The following is a 17,827-nucleotide window of genomic DNA, read 5'->3' as shown; positions in this document are numbered from 1 at the left end:
ACTTATTGTGTAAGCCCCTACCTGGGCTCGAACCAGGGACCCTCTGCGCACATAACAACTGACACCCACGAAGCATCGTTACCCATCGCTCCACAAAGCCGCGGCCCTTGCAGAGCAAGAGGAACAACTACTTCAGGTCTCAGAGCGAGTTAACGTCACCGATTGAAACGTTCTCAGCGCGCACCACCGCTAACTAGCTAGCCATTTCACATCGGTTACACTAGCCTACTACCGAATTCGTGTCAGTTGTTTATGGCCTAATGCAAATAGGTGTACAGCGTCAATAGGAAAAGTCTAACTTGATTTTTAGGGCGCTATGCTAATTACGCCCAAAAAATATCCAGTTAAACGTTGTGCTTCATGACGTACCGTTACTGCGGACCCTGCTTTTCGTTGTGTGTTTTGACTACTCCCCTATACAACCATAAGAGGAGGAAGACTCTCACTGTTTAAAAATATCACATTGTWAACATGAGAAGCTTTCTGCAGTTGTAGGTTCTGTTGGTTCGGCGCATTTTTTTTTAGATCTGCGCGGGAACTCGCAAATCCAGCCCATTTCAGTGCCCATTTATCACTCACCTACTTCAGGCTAGAATGTCAACCAATAAAATTATTTGCGACCCTTGTAAAGGGGTTTGGAAATGCTGACCCGAGACGAGGCGTCTCGAATCAGTRCCTTGGCCGACTAAAAATAGCCCTGTCGCCGTCCTTCTAGAGGCTTGCTGGCGCTCCAAGAGGAGGCTACAGCTCCACTTTCCSTATTGCCCTAAGAAAGTTAAAGAACTTCCAAAGCGGCATCTGACCCGCCCCGTGACATCACGACCCGATCATAAATAAGAGAGGGACATTGAGCATGGTTCAGGACCACTCTCTCTCGGGAATCCGGCTTCTTTAGTCTTTCTTTCTGCCCCGTGTCAACTCCTTCATCTCCGTAATGGTGTGTACTTTTGGATTTACCACTGCCTGAATGCTTTTTTTGTGCCTATACATTTGTGTGGCTTTGGGGCTATTGGATTATATAAAAGCCTGACGTTGCTACAGAACTACCACGGGGGCATCTGTGTGATTTGGTATAGAGATTGGATATCAAGACTTGGGTGGTTCCTTTCTTTGTTAACAAAATAAGCCACTGTCATACTCCATTTTTGGGGGAAGAAACCAAGGTGGACGTATTAGATTAGAGCTTGTTCTTGGTCTCCACAGGGTATGTGTGGGATATGCACCTGGTGGTACTCTGTTGTGCTCTTCGTAATGTTGTCATTGCGTCCCTTCCTGTTTGTCATGGTGTCATACCGTCTGATGCTGACTGTCATACTCCATTTTTGGGGGAAGAAACCAAGGTGGACGTATTAGATTAGAGCTTCTCATTTGGCTCCACAGAGAAACCGTGGAATATATCCCTAATGCTAATCTGTACATCTCTACGTACTCGTACCATTGAAAGCATTTAATCTAGCCATCGTCACACTAACTACTGTAATTTCTCACCTAGTGTCTAATTCATGTATTGTTCTATATCTAGAATGTAGACCTTCTATACACCTGTACTTCTATGTTATTCTGTTGAGCACCTGCATCACTTTGAGATTAGTCTCTGTWTCACCATGGTGCCGGCTATGTGTTGGTACTTTGAGAATGGCAGGACGCCCGTGGTGCATGGTGGTGGTGGATTGGTTATAACAGGTCCCAGATCAGGTCCTAGGGACTCATCCTTGTCTTGTGCTGTGTGCATCTTTAATAGGCTGATGCTGCTCCCGCTCCCGCTGAGGCATCCGGCGCCTCCGCTTTTACGGCCGACCAGATCGAGGGTAAGTGAAGTGTGTTGAGTTTCTTAGACAGAACAAAGAGAGGGCCCTATCTACTCTCACTAGGTGAGGACTCTGTGTAGGACTAGGTGAGGACTCTGTGTAGGACTAGGTGAGGACTCTGTGTAGGACTAGGTGAGGACTCTGTGTAGGACTCTGTGTAGGACTAGGTGAGGACTCTGTGTAGGACTAGGTGAGGACTCTGTGTAGGACTAGGTGAGGACTCTGTGTAGGACTAGGTGAGGACCCTGTGTAGGACTAGGTGAGGACTCGGATCAGGGTCTTTATAGATAGCTCAGTGATAAGCATGTCCCCTGTGTTTTAACAAAGTAGCACTCACCAAGTTCAATAGACAAAAAGACACTCAAGTTGTCCCCAGAATAAGTTCCCCTGTGGACTAGCTTTAGTTAGGTTCTCAAAGTAGAATTGTATGATCTGCATGGTTTCTGACCATGAGGCCCCTCTGAGGGCCTAACAAAGTGTGATAAGTCACTGGAAATGACCTCAGTTGTGTCCACTAGTTTTGGAGCCCATGGCCTTGACACACAAGTGCAGAATAACCCAGGGGCTTGTTAGCTGTCCAAAGGAGATTAGTGTCCCTGCTTCTATTCTGAGCAGCACTGTCTTGTCTTGAATGACAGGGCACAGTGGTCCTTAGGGCTCGCATGGCCAGCCGCATCTCCATACAGCAGGAGCCTGATTCCCCCCCCCACCACCTTTGTTCCTCACTGAAGGACATGATCTTTTAAAATACTCCTTCAGGGTGGCTGTTGTTTTGTGTAGAGCTTGTTGGTGTGTAGAACTAGTGGCAGTTGGTGTGTGTGTGTGTGTGTGTGTGTGTGTGGTGTGTGTGTGTGTGGTGTGTGTGTGTGTGTGTGTGTGTGTGTGTGTGTGTGTGTGTGTGTGTGGTGTGTGTGTGTGTGTGTGTGTGTGTGTGTGTGTGTGTGTGTGTGTGCTTGGAATCTCTCCCCGAGCCAGGCGGTTCGGGAACTGGTGGCAGTTGGTGTGTAGAACTGGTGGCAGTTTGGTGTGTGTGTAGAACTAGTAGCAGTTGGTGTGTGAACTAGTGGCAGTTGGTGTGTGTGTGTGTGTGTGTGTAGAACTGGTGGCAGTTGGTGTGTAGAACTAGTGGCAGTTGGTGTGTGTGTAGAACCTGGTGGCAGTTGGTGTGTGTGTAGAACTGGTGGCAGTTGGTGTGTGTGTGTGTTGTGTTGGTGTGTGTGTGTGTGTGTGTGTGTGTGTGTGTGTGTGTGTGTGGTGTGTGTGTGTGTGTGTGGTGTGTGTGTGTGTGTGTGTGTGTGTGTGTGTGTGTGTGTGTGTGTGTGTAGAACTAGTGGCAGTTGGTGTGTGTAGAACTTGTGGCAGTTGGTGTGTGTCAGAACTAGTGGCAGTTGGTGGTGTGTGTAGATAGTGGCAGTTGGTGTGTGTAGAACTAGTGGCAGTTGTGTTGTGTAGAACTAGTGGCAGTTGGTGTGGTGTAGAATAGTGGCAGTTGGTGGTGGTGTGTAGAACTAGTGGCAGTTGGTGTGTAGAACTAGTGGCAGTTGGTGTGTGTAGAACTAGTGGCAGTTGGTGTGTGTAGAACTAGTGGCAGTTGGTGTGTGTAGAACTAGGGCAGTTGGTGTGTGTAGAATAACTAGTGGTCGGTTACTGGTCAGAAAGGGTGAGCTGGAAATGAACTGTTGAGGCCCTTTATTCATTTTAGCACCTAGTTAAGTATCACGTCAGTCAGTGGCAGTCCAGTGGTATGTACAGTCCAGTGTTATGTAGCAGTCCAGTGTATGTAAGTCCAGTGGTATGTACAGTCCAGTGGTATTACACTTCCTATACTGGACAATCTCAACTACTACAACTGTTTTAAAACATATACATTATCGTATCGTATTATCACCAATACAATTAATTGTATAGGTGTTATCTTATCAGACAGTCGCTATAAGATTGAGTTAACTTTATCAACTTTCATAAATAAGCATTAATAAACAAATGTTTTTCATTATTTGTAAACATTTATAACCATTTATAATGTGATAAAAGTTATTATAAAGTGTTTCCTAAAGAATCCACTGCTTTAGCATACTCTAGACTAGAGAAATTGCTATTGGCTGGAGGAGCCGCTAGGCTGGGTGCTGCAGGAATGCAGGCGGGCCCCATTGGCTGGAGGAGCCGCTAGGCTGGGTGCTGCAGGAATGCAGGCGGGCCCCATTGCTGGAGGAGCAGCTAGCCTGGGTGCTGCAGGAATGCAGGCGGGCCCCATTGGCTGGAGGAGCAGCTAGCCTGGGTGCTGCAGGAATGCAGGCGGGCCCCATTGGCTGGAGGAGCAGCTAGCCTGGGTGCTGCAGGAATGCAGGCGGGCCCATTGGCTGGAGGAGCAGCTAGCCTGGGTGCTGCAGGAATGCAGGCGGGCCCATTGGCTGGAGGAGCAGCTAGACTGGGTGCTGCAGGAATGCAGGCGGGCCCCATTGGCTGGAGGAGCAGCTAGCCTGGGTGCTGCAGGAATGCAGGCGGGCCCATTGGCTGGAGGAGCAGCTACCTGGGTGCTGCAGGAATGCAGGCGGCCCCATTGGCTGGAGAGCAGCTAGCCTGGGTGCTGCAGGAATGCAGGCGGGCCCCATTGGCTGGAGGAGCAGCTAGCCTGGGTGCTGCAGGAATGCAGGCGGCGCCCCATTGGCTGGAGGAGCAGCTAGCCTGGGTGCTGCAGGAATGCAGGCGGGCCCCATTGGCTGGAGGAGCAGCTAGCCTGGGTGCTGCAGGAATGCAGGCGGGCCCTATGCTAGCATGTGTAGATTACTCCGTAGTCAGCATTCTTATATTTAAACCGAGCCTGGCAGGAGGAAACGTCCGTGCCCGTATATGGCATGGGTTACTTTCTTAGGGCGTATCGATTGTCAGTCCGTGGTTCTAAATGCCAAACGCCAGCGGGCCTTGTAGGGGGGTGAGGGTGGGGGGCAGCTGCTGCTTCCGGAAATCACATAAGGCCAGTAATCTGTTGGATCGCTTTCAATTGGGATTCACAGTGGAGTCCATAAATAGTGACCCGCCTGCCATGCTACCTTTCTGCACCTCTACAGTTGATAATTATTCAGGGGACAATGAGGGAGGAATCGAGCGGTCGCCATCTTTGAATCTGCTGCACGGCAACATAGAGACATGTCGTGTCTCACCATTCTCCAGTGCTCCATTTAGAATGACCTTTTCGAGAACGGTGAACATTGTGTCATTGATTGCGTGTAGTTTTACTAGAAGTATTGAACAAATATCTGGTCTGTTTTGCAGTTGGTTCACAAAACAAAATGACTAATAACGACCAAGCTTCTTTTCGTCCTTTCAATAACTAAAATATTACAACTTTGATTTACTGAAACATTTTGAGTGTGAACAAGAGAGTTGTCAGGTTACTGTATGTTTGTGCACACTTTCCGCTTGTCTTTATCCAACTCATCGTAACTCTTCTGCGTTTCCCTCCAGACTTCAAAGAGGCTTTTCGGCTCTTGACATAGAGTCGGTGACAGCATGGTTGGATACAACCAGGTGGCTGATATCATGCGCGCCCTGGGACAGAACCCCCAGAACAAGGAGGTTGCAGTGATCCTGGGAAAACCATCCCCCGATGGTGAGACCACCACTACTCCTATAGGGATTGGTTGTGAGAATGTTGTGAGAACGTTATGATACGTTCAGGTATAAATGTAGTATGAAGACCAAACAGGCCTCTCTACTCCTGAAGAATAAGTAATGATGTCTGTTCTAGTCATGACATTGCAAAGTCCCACATACGTTTGCCCTACTGAATGTGGCCCCGGGGATGGAATAGTCCCAAAAGTGTAAATCCCTCCCCCATCTGGCCCTCCAGGTGGTCTTGATCAAACACTCCARGTATTTGAAAAAAACAAATACTCRTTGAACCCACATCTGGTAATGATATGAATGTTAATTTTGTTGTCTGGTTGAAAGACTGATTATAWAAAATAACAATGATGTAACGACCGTCACTAGCGAGACACTAATGTTTGTCATTGACGTGGTGTGCACGATGTGATCGTATGAAAACAAGCAGTGGAAGGCTATAGATGGACCACCCTACCGTGTGTGACTAACGTCGATCTCTTCTCTTTCGTCGTGTCAGATATGGCCAACAAGAGGCTGGCCTTCGCCGATTTCATGCCCATGATGGAAAAAGTGGATAAAATAGTGAAGGGTACACTTGATGACTACGTTGAGGGTCTCCGCGTCTTCGACAAGGAGGGCAACGGCACCGTGTCTGGGGCTGAGCTGCGCATCGTGCTGGGCACACTGGGTGAGTGGAGTCGATYCARTTASACACGTTACCSTACAGCACTGACTGGGCAGTGGGTTAGYGGTTAGCCAGCTAAAAAGTCTGCTTGGCTGGGTGACATRAATCCCCTGGCCACCCTACACCCTAGGTACACTACTGACAGATTYCTTACAKCTGTCTAACCGTCTCAGATCTACACAAGTGCTTAGGGTGTAGGGTGTGTTGGGATTGATTTTTGCATTCAGGATGTGTGTGTTTTCCTGACTGGCTCGTTGTTGGTCGGTGAGAAGATGTCCGAGACCGAGATTGATTCCCTCTTATAGGTCAGGAGGACGAGAACGGCAGCATCAACTATGAGGGCAAGTCTTGTTCAACCTCTAAAGAGCAAATACCCTGGATCCTGCACAGATCATGTTTTAATAACACTATCATTAAAATATTTGTACTCTTATTTAAATTGATCAAATTGATGTTATCAAATGATTTTATAAATTTGTATTTTTTTTATATGATTTTATTATTTAGGTCTCTTGCTCCTGTACTTATGCGTCCTCTCTGTTCTCCCCACAGCTTTGTCAAGCACGTCCTGTCTGTGTAAGATAGTGCTGCGGCAACCAAAGCTTATCTATCTCCCAGACCCCATGGTGTCAGGACTGTTTTTCTAAGACCAACCTAGGAAAGAAAAGGACATAATGGGATGTCGAAAAAGCCATTCTGTGTCTGTTTTATTTTCGTCCGTCAACTTTTCAACTCCTCACTCCTCCTCTCTACGGAATTCCCTCTCCGCTGTCAGATGACGACCCTCGCCTCCACCTGGGGCATGTTTCTCCACTTGGGGTGGTACGGTGACCACTCATCAAGTGGGGTTGTACCCTCTGCCCGCCCAGCCTCATGTCATATCATCTTGCGGAAATGCTGGCTGGAAAAGATTGTGGATTGGCCGCCAAGCCCCTCCCCCATCAGTTATATTTATTTCACTCTGTCGTTTCAGAATAAACTTTCCACAAAGTACATCCCCCACCTGGCTTGATTCTTGGTCTTCTTCAATGAGCTTGTGAGGATGTACTATTTTAGAGGTGTCCTCCATGAAAAGATTTAGACAGGAATATTAAGGTGTGTGTATCCTCTGTCTAAAGTGTATAATACACCTTCCAATGAAAATACATCATATATTCATAGCATATTTTTTCAGTAAAACATGTAGTTATATTAAACATGTGAACTACTGTCACATGGTTGACTGAAAGAACACAATTTCTTGAATCTACAGTTGAGCATGCAATGGTAAGTTAAAGCCCAATGCAACGTTGTTATTATTGTTTTTCAATTGGGGGGATGAAAACTAGCATTTATGGGCAGAGAGGTTTGGAACTCTGTTTACTGTTATTAACGTAAACTCCATCCCACCGCAAAACAGGCTGAAACTTAAGCATTTCTGATCTAAACAGCTCTTACTCTAAAAGGCATTATCATCATTTTCACAAATTTTCACAGTATTTATACCAACCTCCATAGTGTATAAAATATATAATACAGAAAGTCACGTCTGTTTTGACTGCAATGGGCCTTTAATGGGGATCAAAATAGGAAGGTTGAAAGAACTTACGAAGAACTTGCTTCCATCGGACTGTTTGACACATCTTCAGAAACCCAGGATCTCACTTAGCATCTTACCATGTTTGACTTAGTCCCATACAGCCTGCCATTTATCCATTACATGGTATTGAAGTGATTCATCAAACAACTATCGAGAGTGGCTACTATCATAAGCATTTTTGTACTGCAGAAAATGGTATTTAAAGCCCACTCTGAAATCCACTGTAAAACATATTCTATTTTGGTGCATACTTGACTGCTTGAATGAAATGACCAATTCAAAGGTATTCACAATCTCACTGGCATAGAGATAGCAAATCCCACCCACTGATGGGATAAGAATTTTTCTTAACTGACTTGCCTAGTTAAATAAAGGTAAAATATTTTTTTAATAACCTGAGGAAAATTTTGACTTTTCCAATGTAACACAAAACAATGGGTTTTGAATAATTAACAAATTAAAAAGTTTTTTGGTTAAAAAAATCTTATTGGATTATTGAAAGCCCAAATCTCATACTACCCTAGGATATATCATCCGTTACGTATGTAATGTGTAGGCAGAGAAAATATGTCGTCGGCTCATTCAGCAGGCCTTACCTCCGCCCAGTAGATGGCAGCACATTCAACAGATGAGGCTGTATCCTACTCTTGAAGAAACACATTCACGTTTGTTGTGTCGGTTGGGTCAAAGTGTTACACGGGGAAATGTTCTCGAAAGCTGTCAACGTGTTTAACTGGTGTGAAAMATKTATGTCGAGGGGGACAGATACTCTCTACTGCAAGTGCCAGATACGTTAGTTTTGAGCAGTACATAAGTTGTTTATTGTTTCTATGGAGAATAGTGTTGAATTCATCAAAATTATGTATAAACATATTTTAGTTTTACAATGTTGTCATGTAACGTTAGTCAGCAAGCAAAATATAGCTAGCTAGTTATATTCAACATTGTCTGTTGACCCGCTAATTCGAAACTGGGACACAGTCACCTTGGGAACACTGAACCAGAAATAGCTAGTTATGCTTAGTTAGCTAGCTTGCTAGAGGGTTTGAGTCCATAATAACTCAGCTATATATACTCCCTATTCATGAAGCTGACTATCCTGATTGATTGAATGGTTGCTTTGTTTAATTATTGGCTTGGTTTAACCTAACTTTGACATTATCTAGGTTACTCAGACCTTGGCAATAGCGGGTGCACCCGATTAGACTACAACCACCCCATTAAAAGGTGGAAACATCTTACCAACCACCCCATTAAATGGTGGAAACATCTTACCAACCACCCCATTAAAAGGTGGAAACATCTTACCAACCACCCCATTAAAAGGTGGAAACATCTTACCAACCACCCCATTAAAAGGTGGAAACATCTTACCAATCACACCATTAAAAGGTGGAAACATATTACCAATCACACCATTAAAAGGTGGAAACATCTTACCAATCACACCATTCATATGGTGAATGTGGATTTTACCCCGTACCCCGTCCCGCTCCAGAGCCGCCACCGCGGTAAATGCCCACCCAAACCCTCCCCTATAGGTTCAGGTTTTGCGGCCGGAGTCTGCACCTTTGGGGGGGAGGGGGGGAGGGGGTACTGTCACGTTCTGACCTTAGTTCCTTTGTTATGTCTTTATTTTGGTTTGGTCAGGGCGTGAGTTGGGGTGGGCATTCTATGTTGTTTTTTCTATGTTTTGTTCTATTTCTATGTGTTTGGCCTAGTATGATTCTCAGAGGTAGGTGTCGGTCGTTGTCTCTGATTGGGAGACATATTTAGGTAGCCTGTTTGTCATTGTGTTTTGTTAACGCTGTGAAACCATACTGGACCGTTCTGGACTGGAGAAGCAAAAACGCTGGTGAAACATACTGACAGTTCTGGACTGGAGAAGCATAACCTGGTGAAACATACTGACAGTTCTGGACTGGAGAAGCATAACGCTGGTGAAACATACTGAACAGTTCTGGACTGGAGAAGCATAACGCTGGTGAAACATACTGACAGTTCTGACTGGAGAAGCATAACGCTGGTGAAACATACTGACAGTTCTGGACTGGAGAAGCATAACGCTGGTGAAATGACTTCTAGACTGAGACGCAAAGCTGGAAACATACTGACAGTTCTGGACTGGAGAAGCATAACGCTGGTGAAACATACTGACAGTTCTGGAGAAGCATAACGCTGGTGAAACATACTGACAGTTCTGGACTGGAGAAGCATAACCTGGTGAAACATACTGACAGTTCTGGAGAAGCATAACGCTGGTGAAACATAGTGACAGTTCTGGAGCTGGAGAAGCATAACGCTGGTGAAAGAAGGTTTAGTATCTGGTTGTGTTCTCACCAGTACTTGGCCATAGAGGCTGTTTGAGAGTCCAGGCGTTTCTCTGTGTGGAGCTGCAGACAGTTGTCTAAAAAGGAACGGCCCACACGATCTCAGTCTTCAGCTCTGCCAGCTTGTGCTGCACAGTCTGCACCATGAGACAGGGGAATGGAGTTAGTGGATCACTTCAATACAACTTTATTCATCCATCTGACAACAGAACTGTGTTCTATGGAGCTAGTTTGGGGTTAAGTGCCTTGCTCAAGGCACAACAGTAGGAGAGACGGGGTCTGACACCAACAGCCCTCTAGTTGCTAGTTCAGTCCCCACTTGATTCAGCTTCTCTAACCTAAGTTACCTACCACCCGAATAGAGCTAGTGTTCACTACACGAACATATACCTTTACTACAGCAGAAATACGAGTCAAAGATAATGCTATCCAACCTGAAGGTGAGCGATGGTCTTGCCGAAAGCCTTCCTCTGAGTCACATAGTTCCTGGTCTCCTCAAACATGAACTCACTGCTGGCGATGGCCAGTCTGCAATCAGCAGGCGCTCCTGGAAGAACAAGAGGAAAGGTGAGGAGCTTAAATATGCCCTGGTTTGGAGCTACTAAGTACAGCCATACCTTTGTGACAATCGAGTACATAGGAATAGGTTAGGGTCAATTCCCTTCAACTCAGTCATTGCCTTTTAAATAATACAATTGGTATTGCAATTTCAGTTAACTTGCTGAATTGAAATGTAACTGACCCCAACCCTGGTATATCATGCAAGTGTACTTCATCTCTGAAAGGTGTACCTGTGGCAGCTCGTTCATAGGTAGTAGAAGCCCTTGTTGGCCTGTCCCAGCAGGGCAGAAGCAGGGAGACGCACGTCCTCAAAGAACAGCTCAGCCGTGTCCTGGGGACAGAGAGACAACGGTTTCATATATATATAGAAGGTAATGGCTGTTCTATAAAATGGCTGACATGACAGTTGACCAGTTCTGGTCATCCGAACCCACTCTCTCATCTGAACCACTTCTCGTCATCTGAACCACTTCTCATCTGAACCTCTCGTCATCTGACCCACTTCTCAAGGACGTCAATATCAAACGACTGTTTGAAGCAACGAGGAGTCTTTTCATTTGACCAGACTGGATTCAATAGTGTTTGTTTTCTTTCAAATACTTTAGCTGCCTTCGATTGAGCTTGAACTACACAATGAAACCAAGGAATAGTCAACAACAACAAAAGCAACCCATCCATCTGGTTCTACATGCAGGCTCAATCAAAATCAAAAGGATGTGAAAAGGAAATCAAAAGTATTTGAACCTAGCCAGGTGGTCAAAATGGCCCTTAACGAGAGGGGGTTAAACTAGCAATTGAGATTTCTGACTGTACCTGTGCATCAGGCCAATCTTCTCCAGCTTCTTGCCCGCCTGGAAGCCCGGCATTCCTTTCTCCACCAGGAAGAGGCTGATCCCGTGGGCCGCTGTTTCGCCTCGCGGTTCGTTACGGTCACCACGATCACCATGTCGGCCATCAGCCGTTGGTGTGAACACCTGTGGGTCAAGGGACAGCGGTCATGACTGGGTCATGTTCAGTTGGGAAAAAAACATTTTGAAACAGAGGTACTACCCAAATTTGTCAAACAAGAAAACAGATTTTTGTTCTCCTTTGCAAAACGTTTTGCTAGGTGTGCCCTACTGAACACACCCTAGTCTGGTTAAACCACATTCCCTGAACGACCTTGTTGCCGTTGAGGATCCAGTCATCGCCATCCTTCTTAGCGTACGTCCTGACACCTTGGAGGTCACTGGGTTGAACGGAGAGAAGAGAGGGTCTTTAGGAAAACTGCTATTGGCTAGACAGGGTAGAAGTTGGAGAACACATAATGAAAACAAGCAGAATGACTCCAAATTGACCTTACCATCGTCAAATTCATGCTGAAAGTATAGCCTATTAAACTAACAATTTTCACACCATCGTGCTGACCCAAACCGTACTGTGCCTGCTTGGATATCTTCTTTTCACATCATCCTTTCCAGTAGGGGAACCAGACCAGCGCAGTACAGCTCGGCCCAGTAGTGTTAAAAGTCCTCACCTGCCAGCCCTGGCTCCGTCATGGCGATAGCCCCGATGCAGGTCCCAGCAGCCATCTGGGGTATGAAGCGATCGATCTGTTCCTTGGAGCCATAGTTACTGATGTAGGGCATGCAGATCTCAGAGTGGAGGGCAAAGCCTGGCCAGAGCAGTTAGAGTAAATCCTTGAAGACAAAGAGAGACAGGGTAGGAGAGGGTCTGCTGGGTGGAGGGGTGTAAGTCCTACTATCCCCTTCTGACTTTCCCTGCGTACACACAAGCCTGTTGCAGAATAGCATGTTGATGTTATCAGTAGGCATCTTAGTTAAGTCAGTTGTTTGACATATAATCATACTGTTACATTCTGCTATACACCCATGGTCATAGCAATAGGGATTGGGGAAATAATAGCCAATCATCCCACACCTGGGCCTGTATTCATATAGCGTCTCAGAGTATGAGCGCTGAGCTAGGATCGTTTAGATCATAATTAATATGATTATATGGACAGTGGGGAGCTGATCCCTGGTCAGGACAAAATACTCACTGCTCCTCCCACATCACAGCTGCAGACAGCAGATCACCTCCGATCCCACCGTGCTCCTCTGGAGTGAGGATGCCCAACAGACCCTGCTCCCCAGCCTTCTGCCACAGTCCCTGCTCACATACCTGCCTTCTCCCACCTGGAGGGGAAGACAGAGACCATACCTTAAGTCAGCATTGAGTCATCACAACATAATCACATCATGAAAACCATTCAGTTCACTGAGGAAAAAAAAGCTTGATCATCGCACCCTGTTTATTAGGTCACAATAGCGAAACCATTTCAAAACATTCTGCAATGGAAAACGGTGTTCAAAACTGGTTCCTCCCGCTTTCAGGCAGTTCCTACCGTTTGGTACTTAATGAACAGGACCCTGGTGGGGAACACTAGGCACATGCAGAGATGGTTTACAGACAGTCGATACATACTCCTTGTGGTAGGGCACCACCTCCTCTGTCCAGAAACGTCGGACACTCTCCCTGAACATGTCATGATCCTCGTTGAGATTCTCGCGGGTGCCGATGTCCATAAGAGTCTGGCACTGGACGTCTCCGGCCGATTGGACGGGGGAGCTTTCCCTTCCTGGGGCTGGCTGTGCTGCATTCTGGGAAATGGAGGCACGGGCACTTATACATAAACTACATGTTGGTCTAATGGGCATAACAAGGCTGTTGTAAGGCCTAAGGTGTCCTACAGTCTACCTTTAATCTTTAGGTGTGGTATACTTAAAAACCACTTGTGTGTTTGCTAAAAAAGTTATAAACTGACTTATTCTGAGATCAGTGTAGTTAGTAGTGGATTTTGAGTCATGGAATTTGACTAGCCCCCCATGGAGGGCTGAGTAACCTAGAATGACATTAAATGCCATTAGGTTAAAGCAACCAAACCAAGGAGCAAACAAAACAACCAGTTCAATCAATCAGGATAGTCAGGTTCATGAGTAGGAAGTATGCAGTGATGTATCTACAGATTAAAACCACATTATCTGGTGTAAAAACCTGTGGCTAACAGTTTATGATAGCGGAGTTACAAACTCAAACCCACTAGTTACCTCATATGTGAAGGAAAACGTTAGGTAGGCTTTAAGAGCCATTTCTGGGAAAGTGTGCCAAAGGTGACTATGTCCCAGTTTGCATTAGTGGTCAACAGACAATGTTGAACACTATAAGTAGCTATATTTTGTTGCTGACTACATATATGACAAGGCTGTCTAACTAAAATATTTATGTTTAAAAGAAATAACTTATTTCCTGCTCGATGACATTAAATTAACGTTAATGATAAGCATATCTACAGACATCGTTTCTCCAGTAAAATTAGCATGCAAAACTACGACACGCACCTGGCATTTGCAGAAGAAAGTACCTGTCCACCTCGACATACATTTTTCACACCAGAATAACACGCTTTGACAGCTTTTGACAACATTTTCCTCCTTAACGTTACCGCTTTCACCCAACTGACACAACAAAAGTGAATGCGTTTCTTCTCTAGTATTCAAATGTAGGCTACGGTCTCATTTGTTGAATTTGCTGCCATCTCCTGGGCGGAGGTAAGGCCAGCTGAATGAACATATTACATCAGATTTTACACATTCCAAACATAATGGATGATATCCAGTGCATTCGGAAAGTATTCAGACCCCTTCACGTTTTCCACATTTTGTTACGTTACAGCCTTATTCTGAAAATTATGAAATTAGATTTTTTTCCCTCATCAATCTACACACAATACCCATAATGACAAAGCGAAAACAGTGTTTTAGAGATGCTCATGTATTAAATTTTTTAACAGAAATGCCTTATATAAATAAGTATTCAGACCTTTGCTATGAGGCTCAAAATTGAGCTCAGATGCATCCTGTTTCCATTGATCATCCTTGAGATGTTTCTACAACTTGATTGGATCCACCTGTGGTAAATTCAGTTGATTGGACATGTTTTGGAAAGGCAACACCTGTCTATATAAGGTCTCAAAGTTGACAGAGCATGTCAGAGCAAAAACCAAGCCATGAGGTCAAAGGATTGTTCGTAGCGCGCCGAGACAGGATTGTGCGAGGCACAGATCTGGGAAGGGTACCAAAACATTTCTGCAACATTGAAGGTCCTCAAAACACAGTGGCCTTCGTCATTATTAAATGGAAGTTTGGAACCATCAAGACTCTTCCTAGAGCTGGCCGCCCAGCCAAACTGAGCAATCGGGGGAGAAGTGCCTTGGTCAGGGAAGTGACAAAGAACCCAATAGTCACTCTGACAGAGCTCCAGAGTTCCTCTGTGGAGATGGGAGAACCTTCCAAAAAGGACAACCATCTCTTGAGCATTCCACCAATCAGGCCTTTATGGTAGAGTGGCCAGACGGAAGCCACTCCTCAGTAAAAGGCACATAACAGCTTTCACCTTCCAACTGGACAATGACCCGAAGCACACGCCAAAACAAAGCAGGAGTGGCTTCGGGACAAGTCTCTGAATGCCCTTGAGTGGCCCAGCCAGAACCTGGACTTGACCCGATCGAACATTGCTGGAGACCAGAAAATAGCTGTGCAGCAACGTTCCTCATCCAACCTGACAGCGCTTGAGAGGATCTGCAGAGAAGAATGGGAGAAACTCTCCAAATAAAGTGTGAAAAGCTTGTAGCATCATACCCAAGAGGACCGAGGCTGTAATCACTGCCAAAGGTGCTTTAACAAAGTACTGAGTGTAGGTCTGAATACTTACGTAAATGTGATCATTTCTAAAAAAACAACAGTTTTTGCTTTGTCATTATGGGTATTGTGTGTAGATTGATGAGGGGAAAAAAACTATTTAATACATTTTAGAATATGTAACAAAATGTGGAAAAAGTGAAGGGGTCTGAATACTTCCAAATGCACTTATTTAGGCTTCAACAATAATCCAGTGAGATTTAATAAAAACATTTTAATTTGTTGTTTTATTCAAAAGACAGTATATTTGTGTTAGTTTGATTTTAGAGTCGATTTTCACAGAAATCAAATCGTATTCATCACATGCGCTGAATACAACAGTTGTAGACCTTACCATGAAATGCTTCTTACAAGTCCTTAACCAACAATACAGTTTCAAGAAAAAGAGGTAAGAAAATATTTACAGAATAAAAGTAAAAAAAAAAAGATTCTAAACACAATAAACTAACAATGAGGCTATATTCAGGGGGTACAGTTTATTGAGGTAATATGTACATGTAGGTGGGGTAAAGTGACTATGCATAGATAATAAACACGGAGTAGCAGCAGCATAAAAAAGGGAAGGGGTCAATGCAAATAGTCTGGGTAGCTGTTTAGGAGTCTTATGGTTTGGAGGTAGAAACAGTTAAGGAGCCTTTTGGACCTAGACTTGGCGCTCCGGTACCGCTTACCGTGTGGTAGCAAGAGAACAGTCTAGACTGAGGTGGCTCATACTTCATACTCCGGGTAACCAGAGATTGTGAACTAGCTTTTTGAATTGGTCATTTCATTCAACAGCAAGTATGTACCAAGAGAGAACATCATGATTTACAGTGGATTTCAGAGTGGGCTAACATACATTTTCTGCAGTACAAAGGTGCTTTATATATAGCCACTCTTGTATATTACTTGATGACACTTCAATATCCATACATGGTTAAATTCACGCTAATATGCTAAGTGGGATCCTTGAGATGACCCTAGAGTTCGATGTCCCAAGGAACCCACTTAGCATTGACTGACATGGATGTTGCATTGGTTTCATCCAGGTTTGTTTGACAGTGATTGACTGCAAACGTATTCATTCATTCCATCCAAAACATAAGACTTCTGATCGATTATCTCAGGAATCCATAATAAATCAACTAACTTATCTTCATTGGACCTAATGCATCATTGATAGGTATTCTGACAATGGATCAAGTTTCTGAAAATTGTCAAACGTTGATGGAGAAAAGTTTATTTTGTAATGTCTATTCAGTCTTCCTCTTTGATCCCACTAACTTACTGTTGCAACATGTTACTGTAGAGATTTGTACTACTTTCTTCATTGTAGAATGAATGTGAAGACATCAAAACTATGAAATAACACATATGGAATCATGTAGTAAGCAAAAAAAGTGTTAAACAAATCAAATATTTTTAGATTTGAGATTTCTTCAAAGTAGCCACCCTTTGCCTTGATGACAGCTTTGCACACTCTTGGCATTTTTTCAACCAGATTTCCCTGGAATACTTTTCCAATACTCTTGAAGGAGTTCCCACATATGCTGAGCACTTGTTTTTGGCTGCTTTTCCTTCACTCTGCGGTCCAACTCATCCAAACCATCTCATTGGGTTGAGGATGGGTGATTGTGGAGGCCAGGTCATCTCATGCAGCACTACATCACTCTCCTTTTTGGTCAGATAGCCCTTACACAGCCGGGAGGTGTATTGGGTCATTGTCCTGTTGAAAAACAAATGATAGTCCTACTAAGTGCAAACCAGATGGGATGGCGTATTGCTGCAGAATGCTGTGGTAGCCATCATGCTGGTTAAGTGTGCCTTGAATTCTAAATAAATCACAGACAGATTTCCACCGGTTAATGTCCATTGCCCATGTTTCTTGGCCCAAGAAAGTATTTTCTTCTTATTGTTTGTCCTTAAGTAGTGGTTTCTTTGCAGTAATTCGACCATGAGCCTCTTTCATGCAGTCTCTGAACAGTTGATTTTGAGATGTGTCTGTTACTTGAACTCAGTGAAGCATTTATTTGGGCTGCAATTTCTGAGGCTGGTAACTCTAATGAACTTATCCCTGCAGCAGAGGTAACTCTGGGTCTTCCTTTCCTGTGGTGGTCCTCATGAGAATCTGTTTCATCATAGCGCTTGATGGTTTTTTCCCACTGCACTTGAAGAAATTTTCCAGATTGACTGACCTTCATGTCTTAAAGTAATGATGGAGTGTCGTTTAGATTTGCTTATTTGAGCTGTTTTGCCATAATATGGACTTGATCTTTTACCAAATCTTCTGTATACCAACTCTACCTTGTCACAACACAACTGATTTGGCTCATACGTATTTTAAAACCAAGAATTCCACAAATTAACTTTTAACAGGCACACCTGTTCCAGGTGACTACCTCATGAAGCTGGTTGACAGGATCCAAGAGTGTGCAAAGCTGTCATCAATTCAAAAGGGTGGCTACTTTGAAGAATCTCAAATCTAAAATATATTTTGTGATTTTTAACACTTGTTTTGCTTACTACTAAAATCTGATTTT

At 44.4% G+C, this 17,827-nt stretch overlaps 1 protein-coding gene, 1 long non-coding RNA gene and 1 pseudogene across 2 annotated transcripts; 1 reads left to right on the top strand and 2 right to left on the bottom strand.

Annotated features, from left to right (window-relative positions):
- Positions 1-468: 468 nt before the first annotated feature.
- Positions 469-17,827, top strand: part of LOC111960778 (myosin light chain 3, skeletal muscle isoform-like) — a 20,508-nt pseudogene continuing 3,149 nt past the window's right edge.
- LOC139024460 (uncharacterized) lies at positions 2,885-3,220 on the bottom strand. The gene is made up of 2 exons (XR_011475781.1): positions 3,137-3,220; positions 2,885-2,958 (listed from the first exon to the last, which is right to left on the bottom strand). It is a non-coding gene; the product is annotated as an uncharacterized lncRNA (long non-coding RNA).
- On the bottom strand, positions 9,515-14,121 carry acadl (acyl-CoA dehydrogenase long chain). The gene is given in 17 exon segments (XM_070439251.1): positions 9,515-9,756; positions 9,790-10,106; positions 10,109-10,145; positions 10,443-10,534; positions 10,537-10,555; positions 10,800-10,819; positions 10,822-10,904; positions 11,383-11,479; positions 11,482-11,543; positions 11,714-11,800; positions 12,085-12,229; positions 12,232-12,248; positions 12,611-12,727; positions 12,729-12,746; positions 13,036-13,141; positions 13,144-13,211; positions 13,950-14,121. Coding segments are annotated over 16 exon segments (1,146 nt in total). The 5' UTR covers positions 14,036-14,121; the 3' UTR covers positions 9,515-9,756; positions 9,790-10,014.

Source organism: Salvelinus sp. IW2-2015, linkage group LG4p (assembly GCF_002910315.2).
Source record: "Salvelinus sp. IW2-2015 linkage group LG4p, ASM291031v2, whole genome shotgun sequence".
NCBI classification, from domain to species: Eukaryota; Metazoa; Chordata; class Actinopteri; order Salmoniformes; family Salmonidae; genus Salvelinus; species Salvelinus sp. IW2-2015.
The sequence above is the reverse complement of the archived record's forward strand: the minus strand, read 5'-3'. Positions and strand labels throughout refer to the sequence as shown.